Source organism: Schistocerca americana, chromosome 7 (assembly GCF_021461395.2).
Source record: "Schistocerca americana isolate TAMUIC-IGC-003095 chromosome 7, iqSchAmer2.1, whole genome shotgun sequence".
NCBI lineage: Eukaryota > Metazoa > Arthropoda > Insecta > Orthoptera > Acrididae > Schistocerca > Schistocerca americana.
In genome coordinates, this window is record NC_060125.1 from 313,961,989 (window position 1) to 313,989,352 (window position 27,364).

At 42.4% G+C, this 27,364-nt stretch overlaps 1 protein-coding gene across 1 annotated transcript in view; it reads left to right on the forward strand.

Annotated features, from left to right (window-relative positions):
* The window catches only part of LOC124621819 (malate synthase-like), a 138,218-nt gene that overhangs the window by 81,632 nt on the left and 29,222 nt on the right, over positions 1–27,364 (forward strand). Inside the window, exons 5-8 of the mRNA XM_047147257.1 lie at positions 9,631–9,817; positions 9,914–10,054; positions 10,152–10,311; positions 22,552–22,663. Of these exons, the coding sequence (XP_047003213.1) occupies positions 9,631–9,817; positions 9,914–10,054; positions 10,152–10,311; positions 22,552–22,663 (600 nt within the window). The remainder of the gene's footprint in view (positions 1–9,630; positions 9,818–9,913; positions 10,055–10,151; positions 10,312–22,551; positions 22,664–27,364) is intronic.

Here is a 27,364-nt window from a genome sequence, read left to right on the forward strand (position 1 = left end):
TGGACCTATGCGTGGAGTTACAGACTGGGAAGCGACTTCGTATGACAGCAGGAGCACCCTCGTGGCTATCCGACGCACCCTGAGTGCAAATTTGTCCTTCAGTCTGGTGATTCGACCTGTTGTGCTGTCATCCATGGACAGCATTCTAAGAGATGTTTTCCAACAGGATAACGCTCGCCCATACTCCGCTGTTGTAACCGAGCGAGCTGTACAGAGTGTCGGCGTGTTGCCTCGGCTCCTCGTTCACTAGATCCGCCTCCAATTGAGAGCGTATATGAAACGTCAGCGGATGACAGTTCCAGCGTCATCCACAACCAGCATAAACCATCCCTGTATTGACCGATCAAGTGCAATAGGCATGGAACTGCGTCCCACAAATAAACATCCGGCACTTGCACAATACAAAGTACGCACAACTGAATGCTTGCATTCAACATGCTGTCGGCTGCACGGGTTATTAATGTACCAGGATTTCACGTTTGCAATTGTTTATCTCACGCTTACATTAACCTGTGATCTCGAACTGTTAATCACTTAAATATGTTACCTAGACAAATGTATTCCCGAAAGTTCATTACTGTACATGAATGGTTTTTTTGTATTGCGATTTCTTTTCAGTGTATTTCGACCAAGCGAAAGTATCGCAGCGGCTAAGGTTTCTGGCTACCACGTTGGCGGTACAAATTCAAATTCTCCCCAAGTATCTTTCTTTTCAATTTCATGTTACAAAATGTCATTCAATAGTATATGTCAGGCTTTAGTGAGTTCACCCTTCGATTGCTTATCACACTTCTGCACTTCTGATAGATCTTTTTTAATCTGTTTTTCTGTAGAAAAGCTTGCTTCTTCCACTTCTCTGTGTTCTTTTGGCACACACTGCATTGAAGATGCGTTGCGAACAACAGATGCTGGCAACAAACGCCATCTGGCGGTTAACACAGCCTGGAAACTCCGTCAGGTCCTCGAGGGAGAAAGGACGTCAAGAGGCAAGGTCACGTCTAGGAAACGCAGGAAGCAAAGGTTGCCTGTATACGTGGGATTTTAACTGGGAACCACAAACCCTACACACATTTGAAGAAAGTTTGCTGTAATTATGGAATGATTAAGGAAATTACTACGTCTGAAATGACTGTTTCTTGAATATATTCTGTTTAGTAAGAGCTTGGTCAGCATTACACACAGTTGGTAAAAGATATCGCCTTAGTTCTTTCACAGCCCAATCGAGGAAACGTTGTCCATAATGCAATGTCCATAAAGCGTTAGTTTACTTTCAGTTCTTGACTGAGATACACAAGAACAACCATAAGTGCAGTTTACTCGTCGCGTTTTCAGACTGTGTTACTCTGCAGCCACCCCAAGGGTCCGAAAGTGAGTTATACCGCGGAGTCTAAATATGAGGAAATAAAATCATTTGTACAAAAGTGGATAACATGCTATAAATTGGTTAAAAACGTGGATGGTTTTGAAGACCGTGGCTCAATCGGCAAAGAGGCTCCAAAAGTGTGAAAAAATGAGTATTAACCTCTTTTCGGGAAACCCATTTTCAACATTACGTCAAGGGCAAGATACCCTCACTTTGAAACAGCGGTCAACGCAAATTCGACACTTTTGGAGGTCTCTTCCACGTGAACATGCGGAAAGCTTAGTTTCAAACATGCATCGGAGATGCCTAGGAATTATCGACACTGCGCTTGAGTGGACGTAGTATTATTAATTGTAACTGTGGTTCTCTTTTGTTGATGTATTATGTATGTATGTGTTTTGGTTTGTTGTCAAATAAATTTTTCTACTGGCCACTATTTTACTTAGCAGATTGTAATTTAGCTTGACGTATATTATTTGAAGGGCTTATTTCAAAACTGGTACAAGTCCATTACCTCCACTTTTCTGTCTATAGTGCTTCTGAAATTAATGAGCCAAACATACAGAAAGAAAGGTTCAACTGCAGATTTTTCAGCGCTCATTTAACTTTAGGACTCTGTATCTCAATATGAACAAAAATGGACTTGTACCACTATTGAGATAAGCCCTTCACTTAATGATATTCTCTTCGATGAAATTGAGTAAAAGTACACGGGATAGGATCTGAAGTCGCACGGCCATCGTGATAACCGCGAACCGTAGTCGCTGCGCTATGCTCGCGTGGCTGAATGGTGCTTAGCGTTATGGGTGTAGGAAATAAGCGCACAGCTTCAACACTGATTTTCTCGGAAATTACTGACCGTAGCATGAAAAGCCGCTAGCCAGATACTTAGGACAGGGATGGATCTCGAAAGTCGATGCTTCTTTTGACCTTCCAACAGACTGTCTATAGACAAGTTAGCGTCAATCTGATCACCAGAAATACGAGAGACGTTCAATAATTAACGCAGTACACTTTCTTTCTCGTCGAATTTCGTTTTAAAAAAACGTGCAATTTGTCGTGGGACATGGGGAATAATCCCGCTTCAGCTGTTCCAGTGCCACGACGTTCCGGTAGATGGCGGCGCTATAAGTAACCTTCAAAGTGGCGTCTGTAACGGAGGTGTATTCCAAACAGAGAGCTGGCACAGAGTTTCTTTTGGCGAGAAATCAGAGCATCGCAGATGTTTATAGGCGCTTGCAAATTGTCTACAGAGACCTGGCAATGAAAAACCGACGTCTCTGTTGGTAGTGGTGACACACTCGTCCACCAGTTGAGGTGTGTGTATTGTGTATTGAACCGGGAACCTAGAAACGACGGAGAGACTTCGTCCCGCCGTAGTGTCAAGACCCCACAAAGGTCACAGCACTCCACCCGCCCCACACCGAAGCCCGGGTTATTATATTGTGCGGTTCCCCCTGGGAACGTCTCATGCCAGACGAGTGTAACCCCAAATGTTTGCATGGTAGAGTAATTATGGTGTACGCATACGTGGAGACAGTGTTTGGGCAGCAATAGCCGACATACTGTAACTGAGGCGAAATAAGAGGAACCAGCCCGCATTCGCCGAGGCAGATGGAAAACCACCTTAAAAACCATTGACAGGCTGGCTGGCACACTGGACCTCCACACTAATCCACCGGGCGGATTCGTGCCGTACCTTCAGCTGGTAAAGTCACGGCAATGGTCTTCTGGCACTCTAAAGGGATTATTTTGTTTGATGTCCTCCTTCATGGTGCCACGATCAACTATGAAGTGAATTGTGCTACCCCTAGGAAACTGAATAAAGGGTTTCAGTGTGTTCGTCACCACAAAAATGCAAACGAATTTCTCCTTCTCCAATGCAACGGAAGACTTCACATAAGTCTTGCCACCCGAGAGGAGCTCACAAAGCTTGATTGAACTGTTCTTCCTCATCCACCATAGAGCCCGGGTCTCGCAGCTTCCGACTTCCTTGTGTTTGGCCGGCCGGTGTGGCCGAGCGGTTCTAGGCACTTCAGTCTGGAACCGCGCGATCGCTACGGTCGCAGGTTCGAATACTGCATCTGGCATGGATGTGTGTGATGTCCTTAGGTTAGTTAGGTTTAAGTAGTTCTAAGTTCTATGGGACTGATATCCTCAGATGTTAAGTCCCATAGTGCTCAGAACCATTTGAACCACTTGAACCTTCTGTTTGGCCCAATGAAGGATGCACTCCGCAGGAAGCAGTTCTTGGATGATGGCAGGTTATTGATGCTGCAAGGCGTTGGCTCCGACGTCGACCAGCAGAGTGACACCACGTGGGCACAAGGGCCCTCCCAGCGAGGTGGCCTAAGCCCGTGGCATTGGGCGGAGATTATTTTGAAAAATAGGGCTTCGTAGCCAAGAGAGTGGGGAATACTATGGTGTATTTCAATTCTGAATAAAATTGACCTGGTTTCAGAAAAAAAAAGTGTTGCGCTACTTACTGAACCCCCTCGTAGAAGCGAGACTCATCGCTGGACACCACAAAATTGTACGTACAATCCTCTTTGACTCTGTACCTACATCACGCACGTCTCTGTTGTCTGCTGTAGGACGTCTAGAGTAAATATTATATGACAACTCGAGATTTCATCCTATCTTTCAGTAATGTCTTTTCGACTGTTCGTAGTAACACCCAGCGTGTTGCCTCTGCTCGCGCCACAGACAGGTCTAGGGTCTTGTCGTGACGTACTCCTTCTGGAAGGGTCCATGCCTATTTCTCTTGTCATATTATTGTCCCGAGCCCAATTCGTTACCACTGGTTCCCTAATCATTACTCTGCAGTCAAATGTCTGTGTGATGTGTCGTAGTCCCATGTCCCTCACGCCAATGTTTCGACTTTTCTCGAAGTCTAAAAGATGTCGATCAGCTGCACGTGCCCATCCGACGGGGATGCTGTGTTGCGATATCCACCTCGAAAGCTGATGTTGCTTTAGACACGCCCCAACAGCTATGATAATCTTTACATGAAGAAATACCTTTCTCCGTGTCGAGAATACCGAAAATCAGTTCGCAAGAATGAAATTTTAATTAACATATCCCACGTGCATATATACTGGAGCGTCAGTTCGGCAGTGTTAGCTGAAGGTTATCGTGCTGTAATACACTCTGAGGAAAAAAAAAAAAAATTCCGACTCACCACAAAGAAATTACCTGAATGGAACGGAAATCGATGGATGTGATGTACATGTACAGATAAACAAATGATTACAACTTCATAAAAATTGGGTCATTCATTCACGAAAAAGAGCTTCACAAATTGAGCAAGTCAATAACGCGTTGGTCCACCTCTGGCAAGTATGCAAGCAGATATTCGGCTTGGAACTAATTGAAAGTTGTTGTATATCCTGCTGATGGATATGGTGCGAAATTCTGTGCAGAGATGGTTGAAGGGCCCTGCCCATAATGCTCCAAATGTCCTCAATGGGGCAGACATCCGGCGACCTTGTTGGCGAAGTTAGGTGTCGGCAACCACAAAGACAAGCAGTTGAAACTCTCGTCATGGGCAGGCGGGTATTATCTTGCTGAAATGTAAGCCCGCTGTGCTGTAAGGGTGCCGCGGATGACAACCAAAGGAGTCCTGCTATGAAAAGAAGTGGCACCCCAGACCACCACTCCTGGTTTCCTGGCAGTTTGGTATCCCACCGCTGTCCGGGGCGTCTCCAGACACTTCTTCGGCCTAAAACCTCCTTGTCTAGAATTGTTTTCAATGATGGGTCCCCCTGGCCAGTGAATTTCAACTGCTTCCTTCTTGCTTGACAAACGCTACCTTAGCTCGCCAGGTCGACGGATCTTTACCCGAGAACATTTGGAGCATTATTTCCAGGGTCCTCTAATCAGTTTCGGGGATTTTGACGATCAAATGCACCAGTTGAACAGAATTTTACACGATATCCTCTGGAGAACATCCAACAGCTCCGTCAATCAATTTCAATCCGAATAAAAGCCTTCCCAAGGGCCAGAAACGGACCAACGCGCTATTGAGTTGCTCAGTTTCAGAAGCTATTTCTCTTGACTAAAACATCCAATTTTTCTGAAATTGTAATTTGTTTGTCTGTACATGTCCAGCAGAGCCTATTTCTGTTTCATCCGTATATTTCTTCGTGGGACTTCGTTTTTTTTTAAGCCTTACATGTATATTTTTTTCAGGAATGTACGAGGGAAATCTCAAAAGTAAGGTCTCCCATTTTTTATAAGTATATAGACCTGTTTATTTCTACAGTGGTTTACATCAGTTTACAGCTTGAACATTTAGCTATTTTTCGACATAACCACCATTTCTGTCGATGCATTTTTGTAGACACTGTGGCAGTTTTTGTATGCCCATGTCATACCAGCTCGCCGCCATGCTGTTCAGAAAGTTATGAACCTCTTCTTTCACTTCGTCGTCGGAGCTGAATTTCTGGGAGCACAATTAACGCTGAGAGGTACTGTGAGACTCTGAAAAAACTCAAACGGGCAATTCAGAACCAGAGAAGAGGAATGCTGAGCAAGGGCGTACACATTCTCCATGACGACGCTCGCCCACACATCGCTCGGCAAACCGTTGCTCTCCTGCAACACTTTCAGTAGAATATAATCGCCCACCCACCCTATAGTCCTGACTTGGCGCCCAGTGACTATGACCTGTAACCTAGGTTAAAAGAACATTTGGCCGGAAAGCGATTCAGCTCCGACGACGAGGTGGAAGAACAGGTTTATAACTTTCTGAACAGCATGGCGGCGAGCTGGTATGACATGGGCATACAAAAGCTGCCACAGCGTCTACAAAAATACATCGACAGAAATGGTGATTATGTCGAAAAATAGCTAAATGTTCAAGCTGTAAACTGATGTAAACCATTGTAGAAATAAACCGGTCAACGTACATATAAAGGAGACCTTACTTTTGGGATTACCCTTGTATTTCAGAACGTGCCTAGCAAAGCCACATATATCATCCTTGTCTACCAACAGATCAGAACTGATTTTTTTTTTATAATCGCAACTTATAGCAGTAATAAAGCCTTTTCCATATCACATAATACAGATAAAAAATTATATACGACTAGTATCTACAAGAAGTTGGACACGACATAGCGAAAATATTTCAAAGTCCTTAATTTAGCATCTTCTAACGTCTGTATAATATTGATATTAAATTATTATAGTGCAGTGTCTGAGACACTACGTTGACGATCAACAGCCGCATTCAACGGAGAATGAACTCGAAAACTGTGATTAGTGTTCCGTATCAACTGTGGAATGTTTCAGAACAAACGAATTTTTGTGCCATACCGGTACTCAAAACCGGATTTCCCGCTTATCGCGAGCGGCCGCTTTAACGACTTCGGCTATCCACGTATATTTCCATTTGTCCTGGTGTCTACTGTCCCTTATGCTTGCATTATTGATTCTCGCATAGGATGAGACATTATTTTCGCTTCTCGGCTAGCTGTCGCGTAAAATAATGCCTTACAGTGTCTGATACACTGCATTGACGATCGACAGGGAGTAGAGACCAGTACAAATGGAGATGAGGGCCGCTTCTGGAAACGTGCTCGGATAGCCGAAATGGTTGAACTGACCGCTCGCGACAAGCGAGAAATAGTGTTCGATTCTCAGCCCGACACGAATTTTCATTTGTCCTGAAGTTTTCTACAGCATTATGCGGAACCATAATCGCAGTTTGGGAGTTCATTCTTAGATTAGATTAGATTAGATTAATTGTCCATTCCATAGACCCATAAAAGAGGGAATCCTCCTGGGTGTCGAACATGTCAGATAAACACATTACAAAAATGTAACTAGAAAAACTTGAGTTTCATTAATTTTTATGATCCGCAGTCAATAAACAGTAAAATTATGTACATGAATTAAATTTAAACTTCTAATATTTACAGGTTTAATGCTTACATCTGCTTTCATTAAATCCATCACTCAGACATTTGCTAGTTTCTTGGCTATTACAACCAAGTATTGTCAAAAATTAAAGTAAATTATTCATTTCAGTGATCCTCAGTTAAGAACAGTCAGATTATGTACAAGATTTAAAATTAAACTTCCACTATTTACATACTTAAGACTTACATCTGCTTTCCACAGATCCATCATTCACACAGTAGGTAGTTTCTTGGCTGTTACAACCAAGTAATGTCAAAAATTAAACTATAATAAATTTTCATTCAAATGGTCTACTGCACTTGTTGAGAAACTCATGGATGGAATAGGAGTTGGCCACCAAAAATTCTTTTAAATTACGTTTAAATTGTGTCTTGTCTGAAACTAAACTCTTAATGGTTGCTGGTAACTTATTGAAAATATGCGTCGCTGAATACTGGACTCCTTTCTGGTCAAGAGTAAGTTATTTTAAATCTTTATGTATATTGTTCTTATTCCTAGTATTGATACTGTGTACTAACCAATTAGTTGGAAAAAGAGATGTATTATTTACAACAAACTTCATTAAGGAATATATATACTGAGAAGCTGTGGTTAATATGCCCAATTCTTTGAATAGGTTTCGACATGATGTTCTTGGATTTACGCTACTCATTACTCTTATTATACGCTTCTGTACTCTAATAATTTTTTGTCTGTTTGTGGATATACCCCAAAATACAGGGTGATTCAAAAAGAATACCACAACTTTAGGAATTTAAAACTCTGCAACGACAAAAGGCAGAACTAAGCACTATCTGTCGGCGAATTAAGGGAGCTATAAAGTTTCATTTAGTTGTACATTTGTTCGCTTGAGGCGCTGTTGACTAGGCGTCAGCGTCAGTTGATGCTAAGATGGCGACCGCTCAACAGAAAGCTTTTTGTGTTATTGAGTACGGCAGAAGTGAATCGACAACAGTTATTCAGCTTGCATTTCGAACGAAGTATGGTGTTAAACCTCCTGATAGGTGGTGTATTAAACGTTGGTATAAACAGTTTACAGAGAATGGGTGTTTGTGCAAAGGGAAAAGTTCTGGACGGCCGAGAACGAGTGATGAAAATGTAGCACGCATCCAGCAAGCATTTGTTCGCAGCCCAGGAAAATCGACTCGCAGAGCTAGCAGAGAGCTGCAAATTCCACAATCAACTGTATGGAGAGTCCTACGAAAAAGGTTGGTTATGAAACCTGCCTGAACGTCAACTACCCGAGGCGATGGATCGGCCGCCAGGCAGCCCGTGACAGAGCACTTCATCACTGGCCTCCAAGAAGCCCTGATCTTACCCCCTGCGACTTTTTCTTATGTGGGTATGTTAAGGATATGGTGTTTCGGCCACCTCTCCCAGCCACCATTGATGATTTGAAACGAGAAATAACAGCAGCTATCCAAACTGTTATGCCTGATATGCTACAGAGAGTGTGGAACAAGTTGGAGTATCAGGTTGATATTGCTCGAGTGTCTGGAGGGGGCCATATTGAACATCTCTGAACTTGTTTTTGAGTGAAAAAAAACCTTTTTAAATACTCTTTGTAATGATGTATAACAGAAGGTTATATTATGTTTCTTTCATTAAATACAAATTTTTAAAGTTGTGGTATTCTTTTTGAATCGCCCTGTATGATACCATATGACATAATGGAGTGAAAATAAGCAAAATATGCCAGTTTTTTATATTTATATCTCCTATGTCTGACATCATTCGCATTGCAAACACAGACTTGTTTAGGCGCTTTAGCAGTTCGTTAGTATGATGCTCCCAACTGAATTTATTACCAAGTTGTAATCCCAAGAATTTTACACTCTCAACTTCTCCTATTTCCATGTCATCGTATTTTATGCACACACCAGAAGGAAATCTCTTGGAAGTTCTGAACTGCATATAGTGGGTCTTTTCAAAGTTTAATGACAGTGAATTGACGTCAAAGGTTTGTGTCACCCTATAAAAATGCAATATATCTGGTTGAAATATATACTTCATGTTACTTACTCCATTGTGTGTTGTCTGTGATCACAAATCATCTGCGAATAGTAGCACTTGAAATTGCTTAAGAAGTACAAAGTAGAGTTAGGTGGGTGATCCGCAAAATAATGTGAAAGACCTGAAGATGGTAATTATGGAGTGAAACCGTTCATATTGTAAACCACTTGTGAAACTGAAGCTGCAAGTAAACTCTGAATAATACTCTAAAGTTTTCAGAAACTCTATGGAAATATGTGAAGCCTAATAAAGATATTATTGTTCTGAACTGCGTCTATGTGTGTAAGATCGCGGGAAACAATAATGTAGTTTACTTATTTTAAAAACAGGTAGATGGCAAAGAGGTGCCGGGGGCTGTTTTCGATTTCGCTCTCTTGATGTTTCACTGCGGTCACATCCTCGCTGCTAATCAGAGTGGACCATTCTTCTATCTGTCAAAAGTTGAAGGCGCTTTCGAAGCGCGGCTCTGGAACGAAATATTTGTATGGGCCCAGGATGCTCTGCGAATACCACGAGGTAAGTTACAAAAATTTAAAAGCATGATTTTTAAGTTTTAACCCATATTGCTTATATTGCTAGAAATTATTGTGTGATGTCTGCACCATTTTCCAGGTACCATTAAAGCATGTGTCTTAATAGAAAATATTCTGTCGTCTTTTGAGATGGAAGTAATACTTTATGAGTTGAGAGAGCATTCTCTAGGACTGAATTGCGGAATATGGGACTACGCTGCTTCAATTATAGCGAAATTCGGTGAGTACTCATTTCATAGTGGGCTTTCTCGTATTCAAACGGAATCGTAAAATGATTGGTTTGATGTAACGGCGCTTAATGCACCGAAATGCTTTAGGTGATCGCAAGGAGTTCGTCCTGCCTGACCGTAACAAGTATGTGAACATGGAGAAACACTTCCTGGTGTCCTACATGCGACTCGTGGTGCAGACCTGCCACAGAAGAGGCGCACACGCCACGGGAGGCATGGCGGCGTTCGTAGTTGAAGGCGACGGCAGGTACGCCAAAGCGTAGGTGTACAAATTGTCCTTCCAGCTTGCCTGTCCCTATCTCCGCTGCAACCGTTAAAGCAGCTCAGCCTGCCGCTTGCATTATCAATCGAGCGTGACCAGGTGCGTACACGTTTGCTCATCTAGTTTTACTGCAGCTCGGCAGCAAAATGAACACACCAAATTTAGAGGACATTGAGGAGAAATTAAGAGTTTCGGTATATACGAGGTGCGACAATAAAGTAATGAGACTGGTGTGAAAAAGATGTTGCTTACTGTTTTAGTCAAGTTTAGCGTTGTCTCCTTCAAAGTAGTTCCCTTCTGATTGCACACACTTTTTCCAGAGCTTCCGCCATTGATGGTAACATTTCTGGAATTCATCTTCTGTCATATCCTCCAAGACCCTCGTCCAAGCTTTTTGGACATCTTGTGTTGTTTGAAAATGGTGTCTCTTGACCGCCGTTTTGACTCTTGGAAATAGAAAAAAGTCGCACGGAGCGATATCTGGTGAATAAGGTGGCTGTGGTAGTACTGAAATTTGTATTGAGGGCGGCCGTTGTGGCAGAACGGTTCTAGGCGCTTCAGTCTGGAACCGCGCGACCGCTACGGTCGCAGGTTCGAATCCAGCCTCGGGCATGGATGTGTGTGATGTCCTTAGGTTAGTTAGGTTTAAGTAGTTCTAAGTTCTAGGGGACTGATGACCTCAGATGTTAAGTCCCATAGTGCTCAGAGCCATTTGAACCATTTTTTGTTTTGAGGTTAAAAATTGCTGTACTGACAGATCAGTATGGGATGGCGCATTATCGTGATGCAGAATCCAATTGTCAGCAATGTTGGCACGGACACGAAGAACTCTTTTTACGAAGTCTTTCTAAAATTTATTTGTAGTAATATTGGTTAACTGTTTGTCCAGGAGGCACCCACTCTTTATGAACAATTCCCTTGGAATCAAAGAAGCACACAAGCATGCATTTCTCTTTTGACTTTGACAAGCGAGCTTTTTTTGGTCTAGGTGATCCCTTTGAGCACCATTGCGAGCTTTGTCGTTTTGTCTGTGGATCGTACTGAAAAAACCAACTTTCATCACCAGTGATAACACGGTTCAACAATTCTGGATTGATTTCCGTTTGCACTAATAGATCAGTTGCCACATTTTTCCGTGTTTCTCGCTGCTGTGGTGTGAGATTTTTGGGGACCATTTTTGCACAAATATTTATATACCAAGATTTTCAGTTATTATTAGACGAACTGTTTCTCGATTTATGTTCAGTTCTTCTGCAATCATTTTCACGGATAATCTTCGATCAGATCGTACGAGTTCATGCACCCTGGCCAAGTTGACATCCGTCCGTGAGGTTGATGGTCGTCCACTGCGGTCTTCACCTTCAACATTCGTTCTGCCTTCACGAAACATTTTATGCCAACGAAAAACTTGACTCTTGACATAACCTCCGCTCCAAAAGCTTTCTGAAGCTTACCATAGGTTGTCGTCGCTTTTTCAAACAATTTAACGCAAAAAGAAATGGCATACCGTTGCGCAGTATTATGCGGTTCCATTTCCGTGACGAGAGACACAAACACGTATTAACTTATTACAGCACAACTCACGATTGAGCAGTTGCATCGATGTGCTGCTTGGACTAGAAGCAGATTATAGACCTAGGTCAAAGATATTGTGTCTACACAATCCCGCAGGGTTGCCACATCTTGCAAAGAAAATCAGTCTCATTACTTTATTGTAGCACCTCGTATACCAGTCACTAAACATAGCCCAAGTCCAGCAGGGGAAAAGTTATCTCGTATTCATGAGGCAGCTTCAAATAATTTGATGGGTGTCTCACAATGGAAAATGCATAAAATGCTACTAAATACTCATTCGGGAACATCTGGTATAAAAATTTCGAAAGAGAAACTCAGTAGCTGACAAGTGTGTGGAAATGTCTGGCGAGGACTTGAGGCCATTTAACAGTATACAGGCTTTCTAAATTTGGGGCAAACATGATTGAAAGAGGATAAAAATATGGATCAGTGGACATTAGAAACTGCATTCTGGTGGTACGCAATGTAGTGCAAAGAAAGCTTAGTATGAAAGAAAAGCTTCTTCTTTTTTAGATTAAAATAATAATAACGAACTTCGTGTTTTCAATGAAAGCGTACAAAATAAACGCAGGATAGCAGAGCGGGAAGACGGGCATGCAATCAAGACTCCTTTAGCCTGTTAGTGTTGGGCACAACTCGGCTTGGATGGGAGTAATACAGTCTGCCCATTGTGCTGACAACGTGAGGCGGTTTGCCTGTCTCGCTAACAGGCAAGCATTGGCAGGTTAAAAGTGGAACATGTATTGTACACCTCTACCCCAAGGTGATCACACGGAGCTACTCACTGCTTATGGCTCAGTACAGTAACAGGATGTGAAAAGGCTGCGGCTCCCCCATGAACGAACCGTAAAGCTGAACAATATACAGTGTTATGTTGAAAATAAAACAGTCACGGCTGCAAAGTTATTTTTATTTAAAAACGACGCTTTTCGCTGTGGTTAGGCATCATCAGATTACCTATAAGGAAAAACCAGGCTAATTAAATAACTATCCTAAAAGGAAACCAATGAAGACTTACAAATACTTCTCAATTTTTATAGCATCTCCTTCAGGCGCAGCACTTAGCGGGCATGCTAAGACTTTATGTGGGGAAATGTGTGCACCATATCCCGAACTCGACAGACTTCATTGGCCGCCTGAAGGAGATGACAGTACAAGAATCCGACATCACGGTCAGCTTCGATGTCGTCTCATTATTCACACGTGACCCCCCCTGGAAGATTCTCTCCACTTAATCAGTGAGAAATTCGGGCCTGAACTGACACAACTGTTCAGGCACGTGTTAACATCTACGTACTTTGTCTTCAATGGTCAATACTACGAGCAACCGACGGAGTAGCCATGGGGAGCCCGCTCTCCCCAGTGGTGGCCAACCTGTTCATGGAGAGAATCGAAGAGGAAGCACTGGAAGCCGCCGAACTGAAACCGGTATGCTTCTTTCGCTACGTGGACGACACGTTCGTCATCTGGCCACATGGACAGGAACAGCTACAGATTTTTATACAACATCTACATTCGGTCCACAGTAACATTCGGTTCACCATGGAGACTGAGAAAGATGGAAAAGTACCCTTTCTTGATGTCCTAGTGGAACGTAGGTCTGATGGCTCACTGGGTTACAGTATGTACCGCAAGCCTACACACACTGACCTGTACCTACACGCCTCCAGCTGCCACCATCCGGCGCAGCTTAATGGAATGCTCAACACCTTGGTACATAGAGCACACTCGATCTCTGATGAACAGAACTTGCCAACGGAACTCACACACCTGGAGACCGTGTTCCGCAAGAATGGGTATGGCAACCCCCAAATCCAAAGGGCCTTCCGACAACAGAAGTGCAGCAAGAACCGAGATGATGAACAACCCGAAGAAGAGAAGCAAGCTCTCGCCTTTCTGCCGTTTGCTGGCAACGTGTCGTCAAAAATAGGGAGACTGTTAAGGCGACGCAAGATTGACAAAGTCTTCCGACCACCAGCAAAGATTCGTGACCTACTAGGAACGGCAAAAGGTGACGTAGGCCTTAAGAAAGCTCTCTCTCACTCTCACTTTGTGTTGCCTCTGATGCAAACACACCTGTTGTGTTCCCAATTTCTCGAGTAAGATCGTTCGTGAAACAGCGGTGAAAATATTCGAGTTTCATTGTTGTCTGAACTCACTGAAGTAGTGCAAATCGCTGTCGTAGGTCATAATACAGGAACTTGGTAAGATCACCAACATGATAAACCTTCCATGTCCCACAGACTGGACAGAGACATAGTCATTTTCAGTACTAACTTCAGACTCAGTGGGACTTACACCACTGAAGAGTGAGGTATCATTATTCTCGCTCTCCTCTCCTTCAGCCTCAGTATCCTCCAGAAGGATGCTCCCTCTGCCTGACATATTCAGATAGGTAAAAATCATACGTAAAGGATACGATTGTTTGCATACATCTAAGCACTTAGCATAAACTTAGATAGAGCAGGCTGAAACGTTTCCCCCAGTCTCTACTTGTGAACCAGATGAGGCGTTGCTCAAAGGGGCGGCAAGAATGTAATAGTTTACAGAAGAGGCAATTTAGAATAACAGAACAGCCGCGACGTGGAGGGAACCCCGGGCGAGTCACAGCAAAGTTCCCTGCTTTGAAATTATAAGTTACCTCACTGAACTCCACCCTCTTTATTTTTATCTGCAGATCTGCGTGGTATTAGGCCACTGACAAGGGAATCTCCCCATCGCAACCCCCTCAGATTTAGTTATAAGTTGGCACAGTGGATAGGCCTTGAAAAACGGAACACAGATCAATCGAGAAAACAGGAAGAAGTTGTGTGGAACTATGAAAAAAATAAGCAAAATATACAAACTGAGTAGTCCATGCGCAAGATAGGCAATATCAAGGAAAACGTGGGCCTAGGAGCGCCGTGGTCCCGTGGTTAGCGTGAACGGCTGCGGAGCGAGAGGTCCTTGGTTCAAGCCTTCCTTCGTGTGAAAAGTTTAATTTTTTATTTTCAGACAATTATTATCTGTCCGTCCGTTATGTTTTCATCACTTTTTTGGGAGTGATTATCATATCCACAAGGAAACCTAAATCGGGCAAGGTAGAAGAATCTTTTTATCCATTCGCCAAGTGTACAAGTTAGGTGGGTCAACAACATATTCCTGTCATGTGACTCACATGCCGTCACCAGTGTCGTATATAATATATCAGACGCGTTTTCCTGTGGAGAGGCACGTCCTTTCGTCTACTAATCGCACGGTTTTGCGGTGCGGTCGCAAAACACAGACACTAAACTTATTACAGTGAATAGAGACGTCAATGAACGAACGGAAGATCATAACTTTGCGAAGATTAAACAAAAGTGAAGTTTTCACTCGAGGGAGGACTTGAACCAAGGACCTCTCGTTCAGCAGCCGCTCACGCTAACCACGGGACCACGGCGCTCCTTAGCTCACACGCTCCTTGATGATGCCTATCTTGCGCATGGACTGCTCAGTTTGTATATTTTGCTTATTTTTTTCATAGTTCCACACAACTTCTTCCTGTTTTCTCGATTGATCTGTGTTCCGTTTTTCAAAGCCTATCCACTATACCAACTTATAACTAAATCTGAGGGGGGTGCGATGGGGAGGTTCCCTTGTGAGTAGGATGGAAGACGTCACTGTTCGGAAACGGAAACCGATCAGACCTGCATCGTTTTAATCGCAAAATGTTGCATGCAGCCGAGAAGTGATCGTAATAAATATATTAGGTGGATTACGTTACCTAATTGAAAAATAATTAACGAAAGATCACTAATTATGTAAGATTGTTCGCATCCGAGCAATCCACCGCCAATCTCTCCCATTTTTATCTGTAACTTGAGGAGACAATAGCATAAACGATAAAAAGACAAGGTAATGGCTTGAATTAATAACGAAGCCGGCGCAACAGATAGATTTAAATAACTTTTATTGAACAAATATAGTTACGACTAAGACACACCCGCTAAGCTCGAGCTCCAAATGAAAAAGTTGATAGTGCAAGAAGAAGATAAAAGAACAGCCCTCTTTCATTTATTCTCATTGGCTTTGCATTCACCACTCTTACAACTTCTAAAAGTATCGGAATGTGAAATCCAATCTGTAAACTTATATAAAAACCATAGTTTCCTTTACGGTTAAAGTATAGTTTTCCTTTCCACACGTCGTTACATTATCAATTATGAGAATAAAAATAAAGGCAAAAAAGTAATGAAACTTTTTAAGCCAACTTACGCTTTCTGTCGGTCCGATTTGGTAGTACAAGTTAAAACATGGATTATCACACCTAGCGAAAAAGCTGTAATAGAGATAGAGTTTCGGACTGGAGAAAAAGAAGAAAATCTATGTGTCAGACGAGGTCCGACATTCCAGACGAAAGGGTTTAATTTCATCTGTAACGATGGCAAACCGTTTTCCAGAAGTAAATTAAAAACCGTTCCACCTCGTTGCTATTTGCGATATGGATGAAAAGATCGAAGTCCTTCAACAGCCCTCCACGTCCTCATTGATAACGAATGAAACATGCAAGAAAAGCACGCAGAGTAAACACAGGCGTGTCGTCAGTCAGGTAACTGTCCTGTGATTAAATGAATAGCTTTGCTGGCTACTGAGGTGAAGGTCTGAAGTTCTATTCCTGGTGACTGCGTCGTATTTTTCTGGGTAGGAAGATCTCGAAAGGCCTACATTGTCAACTATGGTGGTGGTTGGTGGTTGTTAGTGTTTAACGTCCCGTCGACAACGAGGTCATTAGAGACGGAGCGCAAGCTCGGGTTAGGGAAGGATTGGGAAGGAAATCGGCCGTGCCCTTTCAGAGGAACCATCCTGGCATTTGCCTGAAACGATTTAGGGAAATCACGGAAAACCTAAATCAGGATGGCCGGAGACGGGATTGAACCGTCGTCCTCCCGAATGCGAGTCCAGTGTGCTAACCACTGCGCCACCTCGCTCGGTGTCAACTATCAGTAACTGTTTACGAGGCTACATTTCCAATAGCACAACAGTTTCTAGCGTAATTAAAAACATAATTTAGTATTTTGATTCATTTAGGATCTAGAATAATTATAACTAACTATTATTATTATTATTGTTATCGGTTTATGATAAGCCCCCACTTCGATTCTTGTCTTTAAACTGGCATCATCTTTTACAAACACTTGTGCATATAGCATGTATTGTTTCCCATTCGGATAGTTTGTGTGAGTACCTCGTGAACCTGAAAACAGAATTAATGGATATTCCATCCGGCAGATTAACAGGCACTATCGCTCCAAGCCAAAAGTCCGGCACAGGATACATAAAATAATAACCAGGCAAAACTCATGCAGCCGGCCGCGGTGGTCTCGCGGTTCTAGGCGCGCAGTCCGGAACCGCGCGACTGCTACGGTCGCAGATTCGAATCCTGCCTCGGGCATGGATGTGTGTGATGTCCTTAGGTTAGTTAGGTTTAAGTAGTTGTAAGATCTAGGGGACTGATGACCACAGTAGTTAAGTCTCATAGTGCTCAGAGCCATTTTTTAAAAAGTCATACATTTCCTTCCACGTGTTGTCAATGTTTGGCCTAAGACATCCAGAATACTCATGAAAATTCGATTTGAGGTGAGCTTAGGTTCGTAGCCTAGGACTGACAAAACTCTTTAGTGGAGTGTTACGCAGGGCAGAAGAGTATTCCAGTGAACAGCGACACTGCATTCCTTTTTTGTAACCCATCAAGTCTACTGTCGCTAGTCCCTGTGCTTCCTTCATTTCCACCACCAGCTCACAGCCTAGGGAACATAATATGTCCAAAGACCCGCAGAACGGTAACCCCTCGGGCAGTTGACTTTCGCAGTTTCACCATCTCACGATGACGCTGCCCGTGTCACTGACTAATGAGGACCCTACTCTTGTTACGACCGTAAGGCATGCATTAAATTCATAAAGCGTGCTAAAGATTAGTGAAGCTAATGCAGGTGCCCAGCTGAAATATCATCCATAGAAGTAAATGATGGTCCGAAACATCATCGGATAATAACAAAGTAACCTACCAAACTGCCAAATTTTCTAAATAATGTATGCATGCTTCCTTAAAAAATGGGAGTTCCTATTTAAAAAAAGAATATTTGCACTTCCTTTCGAATAAATTTGCCCGTAAGATACAGATAACTAACATAAGGAACCTGGATCATAATACCGAGGCATTGGGAAACAATTATGGCTCTCCTTCCAACACAAAAATACGTGCTTGACATTGTAAGGTTGTCTTCCTATATACATCTACGTATATAATCGGAAATTGTTACAACCTAATCCTTTCCCTACTATTTCAACAACGTTGCGACGTAATGTTTTCTTCTTTAAAATGAAATTAATTTTACTTAAAGTTATTGCAGTTAGAAGCTCGATGAAATATAAATGTCTGTATGGGTGGTGTAAAACAATAACCCAGGCTACTTATCTTGAGATCTGCTCGTTGTCCTGCAATTCTTGAGAGAACTGAATTCACATTTTAGGCTCAAACAGCGTGTAATGTGAAATAACAGCCGCATGGGGTAGCCGCGCGGTAGAGGCGTCCTGCCACTGTCACTGCGGCTCACCCCGTCGGAGGTTCGAGTCCTCCCTCGGGCATGGGTGTGTGCGTCGTCCTTACCGTAGGTTAGTTTACGTTAGATTAAGTAGTGTGTAGGGTTATGAACCGATGACCTCAGCAGTTTGGTCCCATAAGACCTTACCAAAGATTTCCAATTTGTGAAATAAGAGAAAGATACGCCCGTATACTTCCTATGGTAGATTTATTGAACACAGTGACTTAGGTGGTGTGTCACAAGACCACTGACCAATAACGTGCCCCACCGAGGCGAATACCGTTCTTTTATAACATCCCAAACAATGTTTCCGTTTTATTACAGATTTTCGAAACTTCTGATGAAAATAATTACATCCAATTGAACTGACACGCGCATTTTACAGTTACAAATACTCTCTTTAGTTTTAGACATACAGTTCAGCAAAATTACAATGTTATTATAAGAATCTGTTTGAAATATGTAATACAAACAATCAACTTACTAGTTTCCTTAATTACATGAAGATGAAAGTTACTCGTTGTTCCTCGCAAGTATACGGCTGATATATGATAGCATCCTTTCATTAATATGCACAGTAGTTCTTTCACATAGAGGTTCCACTTATCAGTTTGTTTACGTCTTCCAGACTGCTTTATTATGTGAATGAGTTCATTACATTAAGAAATAAAGACTTACATTATGTACCTTTTTTCACACATTGACTCTAGCAAATCACATGGTATTTCAGGCATTTGGACCAACGGATGCAAATTAAGTAACACGGCATTATACGGTGTCATTCTTCAATAATTAGAATAGAATACGTTCATTTCAGACTTTCCTGCGAATTGACCGAGTTCTATAGTTTTGGTGCATTGCTGTTCAAGGTCATACACATTTCATATCGTTCACAAGGCAGGGATGCTGGTGCGAACATTGTATTTACACTGAAGTGACAAAAGTCATGGGATAGCGGTATGCACATATACAGATGGCGGTAGTATCGCATACACATGGTACAAAAGGACAGTGCATTGGGGCAGCTGTCACTTGTACTCAGGTGATTCGTGTGAAATGGTTTCCGACTCGGTTATGGCCGCTCGACGGGAGTTACCAGACTTTGAACGCGGAATGGTAGTTGGAAATAGACGCATGGGTCATTTCACTTCGGGAATATTTAGGCTATTCTATATTCCGAGATCCACATATCAAGAGTGTGCAAAGAATACCAAATTTCAGGTGTTACATCTCATCACGGACAACGCAGTGGCCGACAGTCTGCACTTAACGACCGAGAGCAGCGGCGTTTACACAGAGTTGTCAGTGCTAGCAGACAAGAAACATTGCCTGAAATAAGCGGGAAATCAATGTGGGACGTGCGACGAACGTGTACATTAGGAAAGTGCTTCGGAACTTGGCGTTAAAGGGCTATGGCAGCAGACGACCAACGCGAGTGTCTTTGCTAACAGCGCATCACCTGCAGCGCCTCTCCTGGGCCCGTGACCATATCGGTTGGACCACAGACGACTGAAAAACCGTGGCCTGGTCAGAAGAGTACCGATTCCCGTTGGTAAGAGCTGATAGTAGGGTTTGAATCTAGTGCAGACCTCACGAAGCAATGGACCCAAGATGTCAACAAGGCACTGGGCAATCTGATGGCGGCTCCATAACAGTGTGGGCTGTCTTCAAGTGGAGTGGACTGGGTCCTCTGGTCCAACGGAAGCAATCATTGACTGGAAGTGATTATATTTGGATACTTGGAGACCATTTTCAGCCCTTCAAGAACTTCATGTTCCCAAACAATGATGGAATTTTTATTGGTGATAACGCGCCATGTCACCGAGGCACTCTTGTTCGTGATTGGTCTGAATCCCGTCGAACACTTTTGGGACATAGCCGAGAGGTCAGTTCCTGCACCGGTGACAGTTTCTCGATTATGGATGGCTATGAGGCAGCATGACTCCGTATTTTTGTAGAGGGCTTTCAACGACGTGCTGAGTCCATGCCACATTGAATTGCTGCACTACGGCGGGCAAAATAAGGTCGACAAGTTATTAGGAGGTAACCCAAGACTTTTGTCAGCTCAGTGTACATTACAATTATTCCATTAGTTGAAATCTGGGTGATTACTTATCCTAGATGGATTAAGAATTGTGATACCGAGCAGTGAAGTAAATCTCCGAAACTGGTCTGTTACGTAAAAAAATCCACTGTGGTGTGTTGGTTGAGTGTACTTCCCATTATACCACTTACAAGGGCATCTCCCCATTAGATTCGACTTTGTAGCGCGGGAAGAATGAGCGCGTAAATGACTCTGTGTGCACAGCAATTGGTCTAATCTTGTCCTTGTGTTCCCTATGGGAGCAGTATTATGTAGGGGGCTGTAGGACACTCTTGGAATGCTCACTTACATAGACTTTCGCAGGATAATTGGCGTCTTCCTTCAGGAGTAACAGTTCAGGTTCTTCAGCATCTCAGGGACACCCTCTCTTGTAGTAAACAAACCTGCCACCATTTGTGCTTCTCTTCTCTGTATGCGTTCAGTATCTCCTGTTACTCCTGTTCTATATGAGTCTCAAACACTTAAGCAATATTCTAAAATGGGGTGCAGGAGTGTTTTGTGAGTAGCCTTCTTTGTAGACTTAGTATACTTTGGCAGTATGCCACCAATGAACTGAAGTTTGCCACCAGATTTATTCACAACTGAACTTAAGTGGCTCTTACCACTATGGGACTTAACATCTTAGGTCATCAGTCCCCTAGAACTTAGAACTACTTAAACCTAACTAACCTAAGGACATCACACACATCCATACCCGAGGCAGGATTCGAACCTGCGACCGCAGCAGTCCCGCGGTTCCGGACTGCAGCGCCTAGAACCGCACGGCCACCGCAGCCGGCTTCAACTAAAGTGATCATTCCGTTTCATACCCTACAAATAGCTGTGTACAGGTAAATATATGAACTGACTGATTCCGGATGTGATTCATCGATGTTTTTATCATAGCGCAATAGGTTTTTGCGTTTTTTGAAGAGTAAAAATTTAAATTTACGATTATCTGAAGCAAGCTGCCAATCTTTAAGCCACGCTGGAATCTTATCTACACCTTCGTCCAAATAATGATTGTATTTTCAAATGACAGCGGATTTGTCCGTTAATGAAACATAATAAAGAAACCTGCAATAATACTGCTAAAAAGCTATTGTACTTGCACTAAGTAATTGTACCGAATGTATTTTCAGTATTATTCAATTAATGTGACGTTCATAAAATGTTTGTACTCACAGGCCTATTCGATTTCAGTTACTTTTGAAATCATTTTCAAATTCAGAACCTGCAAAATTTTCAGAAGTTTTTGCTTTACATTGCCACGGCTTCTTCTGAATTTGTCTATTACAACATCATCACAGGTCTCCTCTTGCCTCACTTGATCCTTGATTTGTCGTAATTCCTACGCTTGTGAACATTATTTAGTCTGCCTAATATCAGAGTCAGAGAGTTAACCTTTTTTATTGCCCCATATTAGCTACACTGTTTAGTACAGCCAATAAAAATTTATTTCGAACGCTTGTTCCTTAGTTATTGATGAGTCATCGTGTTAAATTTTTACAGTCAGAGCTCGTCTTATTTTGTGGTCTTCACTGTCACTGATGAACATCCAGCCCAGCATGAAGCCCTGGGTAGTCTCTCCATAGGGAGCTTACCACTCCCTAGCAAAACGTCTCACTTCTCTCAGCCCGCCGATGAAAATAAGAAAACTTAAATTTTCCATTCCATCGTCAAATGCAGTATCCCTAAAGTACACGTTGTTTATTAAATTTGATTGGGCCCGTAATGAGCGAGTTTTCATATATTCCCTTGCAACATCAGACAGACGTCCAATTGAATTAGTATCAATAAAAGTTAACCACACTACTCGCAGTTTATGCTTGTGTCATTGAACATCATATTTTTACAACTCTACTGTAACTCTGTTATTTGAAAACAATCACCCGAAACATTCTTGTGACCAATACTGTGTAATTCTCCAGCCATAAAGTGCCACAAATTCTATTACGCCATTGATAAGGCCGTGTCTGCTGACTTACTTTTTATATTTTACAGCAAAGAGAAGCTCATAGTGGACAAAGTTTGTCAAGCGAAACTGCAGGAGATTCAACATGGTGTAGACGGCTTCATGGTATATGATTTGCGGTTGGTTCCCTACGTAAATCAGGTAAGTTAAATACTAATGCACGAAGTGATGTCATATTTAAGGTCCCTCTTTTTGAAAATACCTGATAATTCAAACAATTTCAAAGGAAAGTAAGTAATGCAAGCTTTCTCTCGAAGTGCTAGAGATCTCTTAAAGCCGATGATGTTACATCTGTGCCTCGTAGAACGGATTCGGTTATTTCTGAAAGACCTCATATCCACACTGGATGGTTTTGAGAAAAAACGTAAAAAAATACTCTTAAATGAAACTGATGGTCACAGAAAAACTATTTCTTACATGTCAGCAATGAACATCACAAAGATTTTTTTTTATTTAATTTTTTTTTTTTTTTTTTTCATTCAGTAGGAAGGAAGCTATGAGCTTCAGAGTTCTGTGAAATAAAGGCCTTTTAGCTATTACTTCAGTAATATTCTTTTATGCACCCAATATTTAAGGATTTATCTTTTTAAAAACAGATATACGTATTTGAATGCTAGATGAACATTTAGTATGCGTCAAGATTGCGCTGAGTACACAACTAGCATATACTACTACAGCTGTGATGTTCGATGCGTCTGGTAATGCTTTGGTCCATGACACTATTCCTGCCGACCGCTGTGGCGTAGTGGTTCTAGGCGCTTCAGTCCGGAACCGCGCTGCTGCTATGGTCGCAGGTTCGAATCCCGCCTCGGGCATGGGTGTGTGTGCTGTCCTTAGGTTAGTTAGGTTGAAGTAGTTCTAAGTCTAGGGGACTGATGACCTCAGGTGTTAAGTCCCATAGTGCTTAGAGCCATTTGAACCATTTTGAACACTACTCCTTCAGGAACTGGTAGTATATCGTTACAATACTTTACATACTGGCACAGGATGTATTTCATAACGTACTTTCTGTATGCTATTTTATCACGTTTGGTCGCAACACTTTCGCTGTACTCTAGACACCAAGAACCGTCACACGTTTTGTTAGGGGCAAGCATAGGTCGAATGTGTGCTTCACAAATCCACCGATGCAGTCAAAGGTGGTCCCCCACATCTGGAGTGTTTGAGATACATCTGAATTATGATGAATCAACTGTAGTGAATGGTATCTTTGATTGATGTTCCAGTTCCCTTCTCAGAGATTCTGCTGGCTGTATGGTAACTTTGATTGATGTTCCAGTTCCCTTCTCAGAGACTCTGCTGGCTGTATGGTAACTTTGATTGATGTTCCAGTTCCCTTCACCGAGTTCTGCTGAGAGTCAACCGTTCTTGTAGAAATTGAGCCATCAACTGTTTAAATCTACAATTTCCTTCATGTCGACCACGTGAACTGTAAATTTATTGTACTAGCATAGTTTACAATGATTGATCGCAACTAAATTGCCACTTCTCCACGAGAAAGGGGTTTTTAGAAAAGAATGGGAATATTGTTGGCTTCCTGTGTCAACACCAAATGCAAAATATTCGCCTCCTTAGTAATATGATGACACCACTCCTGGAGAGTTAAAAATTACAATAAAAAGCTTTTACCAAAGAATGTTACGAAGGGCCTTCCAAAAATGACAGTCATTTATCTGGTTTATTAACTTGTCGAGACGACAGAAATGCGCCACAATATGTATAACACTGGATGTAGGTGGACAGAACATGAGAAAGTATTGAGTCTGTCTTTCCGAATCTCGATCTAAGCGAAGTAGTTGTCTGTAGCTGTAGTCAAAATATTCTCATCATGTTTACGTAACCAAACGTAAGTACAATTCTAGTTTGGTCTTGATGAGGTGACGCACCAGAAATACATGTTTGAGACACCGTGCAATACTTCCTGCAACTTAATAGTAGACCCTGAGAAATGATCGTCTTAAATATCTCTGAAAACTCCCAGGTATAGTACATATCTACGATTTTTCGTTGATGGAGTTGTGACCCTGTGGCTCCTATAGTAACAACATCTACGTTCTCATGCAGCGATTTCTTTTCATGCCAAGAAATAAATTAAATTCTCGCTGTCCTTCTACTTGAGGAAAAAACCAATGAATGTTTCGTGTACCATCCACATTTAAGTTACGGAAATAATTGTTTCACTCATAATGTGGTATGTTACTCATCTCTAATGAGCGATAAAAATTTACCGTTTGAGGGTGTTGCTGCAGCATATATGAAACTCAGTGCGACTCCGATGTCGATATATAAGCACCGACGTGTATGCAAGGGATTAGTATGGCATTTGTGTCTTTCGATCTGTGTGCGGTGAATGCGGCAACGTGGACTATGACGACGTTATTACCAAACGCGTCCAATCAGGACAAACGTGATGTTATTCTTTTTTTGGCTGCCGAAGGGCAGACACCGGTAGATATCCAGCGGAGAATGAAGAAAATGTATGGAGCAGCATGTCTGTCGAAAACAGCCGTTGTGGACAAGGGATTCTTCATGATTACGCTTCCCATATCGCACCGAAGTTACGCCAACTTAAGTGAGAGACACTCGGGAGGGTGTCGGCGAGAAAAAGTTTAGAAAAGATTTCAAATTATGCGTAAAGTTTGTTGCAAGTCTCTAAGTGCTCTCATTCTCAAATACTGGATGACCAAAGTAAGGGAATTCACGGCTCGTGGGCTATACTGCTTTTTCATCCCTACCCCAACACCTTTAATAGGTAAATGCTTGTTACCTCCACAGCGGTTCTTCCCGGACAGCAAGTGATATATGTACCAAATTGTTGAAAGCTTTCCAGTGGTTTAGGAGTAGATGTGGAAAACACACACACACACACACACACACATATATATATATATATATATATATATATATATCCGTTTTTATAATATGTAGGGATTTTCGTTCTCTAAAAGAACCGAATAGTTCAAATGGTTCAAATGGCTCTGAGCACTATGGGACTTAACATCTGAGGTCATCAGTCCCCTAGAACTTAGAACTACTTAAACCTAACTAACCTAAGGACATCACACACATCCATGCCCGAGGCAGGATTCGAAACTGCGACCGTAGCGATCGCGCGGTTCCAGACTGTAGCGCCTAGAACCGCTCGGCCACCCCAGCCGGCAAAAGAACCGAATGCTTGAGCATAAAACGTTTTAAATAATTCTACAAAAGATTGACTTCAGCGATATAGGGCTATGCGTTTCTGTCCGACGACCTTTCTTGAAGATAGAAATGGCCTGCGCTTCATTTTCATTGATAGACGCCCATCGGCGTTGCAGTGATTTGCGACAAACTGCTATTAGAAGGAAGGCAAGTTCTCTGGCATTATGTCTGTAGAACCTCACAGGTAACTCATCTGGCCCGGATCCTTTTCCACTGTTGAGCAGTTTGTTGTCTGTTAGTGGTTTTACTGCTACCAACACTAACATCTTGCTCGTTATTTTCTGATGTGCAACCGCAGCACACACAGCAATTCGACATTTGAACTGTGGCCACCACGTCACAGTGCATTATGCAAAATTAGATCGCCTCTGGGTATTATTATGCTGACGAAGTGCTTAATTTGTTACACTGCAACTCTCAATGAATCCTTACAATGTACCCAGCTTAATCCTCGATAACTTACTCTATCCTACCTTCACGTTGCTCATAACTGATCTGTTTCAGCAGCACATATAAAGTGAGAGAATATTAATAACTATGCAGTTTCAAGAGAAAGAAATGCCTTTCTCTTCGATCATTCGAGTACCATATAAACTAATTTCTTAGGGTATGGGACACAATAACTCATTTTTCAAAGTGTCCGGCGTCTCAAGCAACCGGAAAAGAAATGACGATCCCTCATACGCGGATTTAGGATGGGCAGTCCGAGAACCGATAGCTACTTTTAGAGATATTCGAGCTTACACGTAGGCTTGTCAACAATGATTCACGACAGTAAAAGGAAAGGTGGAATGTGGTGGTAGTACCTTCCGCCATACACCAAAGGCGGTTTGCAGAATACAGATAAGATATAGATATACAGAAGACACGTGGACGTAGCCGTAATACCTGAGGAGGTCCAGATGGTCTGTCCGAAACTTGGTAAGTGCACAGTTGGGACCACGGCGCCTCCACAGTCGTGTCTTCAGCGGCAGTGCTGATCGAGATGGCGCAATAGTTAGCATAGTGGACTCGCATTCGGAAGGACTCTAGTTCAAATCCGCTCCCGGCCACCCAGATTTAGGTTCTCCGTGATTCCCCTAAATCACTCCAGGCAACTGCTAGAATGGTACCTTTAAAAGGGCACGGTCGATTTCATTTTCCAACCTTAAAACATTCCCAGTTTATACTCCGTCTCTAATGATCTCGATGCCAATGGGACGTTAAACCCTCGTTTTCCTTCTTTCCACTAAATTACAGGCCTATATCGTTAACGCCGGTGTGCAGCGGGATTTTGGAACGTATATTGTGTTCGAACATTATGAATTACATTGAAGAAAACGATCTATTGACACACAGTCAACATGGGTTTAGAAAACATCGTTACTGTGAAACACAACTAGCTCTTTATTCGCACGAAGTGTTGAATGTTATTGACAAGGGATTTCAGGTCGATTCCGCATTTCTCGATTTCCGGAAGGATTTTGACACTATATCACACAAGCGGCTCGTAGTGAAATTGCGTGCTTATGGAATATCATCTCAGTTATGTGACTGGATTTGTGATTTCCTGTCAGAGAGGTCACAGTCTGTAGTAACTGACGGAAAGTCATCGAGTAAAACAGAAGTGATTTCTGGCCTTCCCCAAGGTAGTGTTATAGG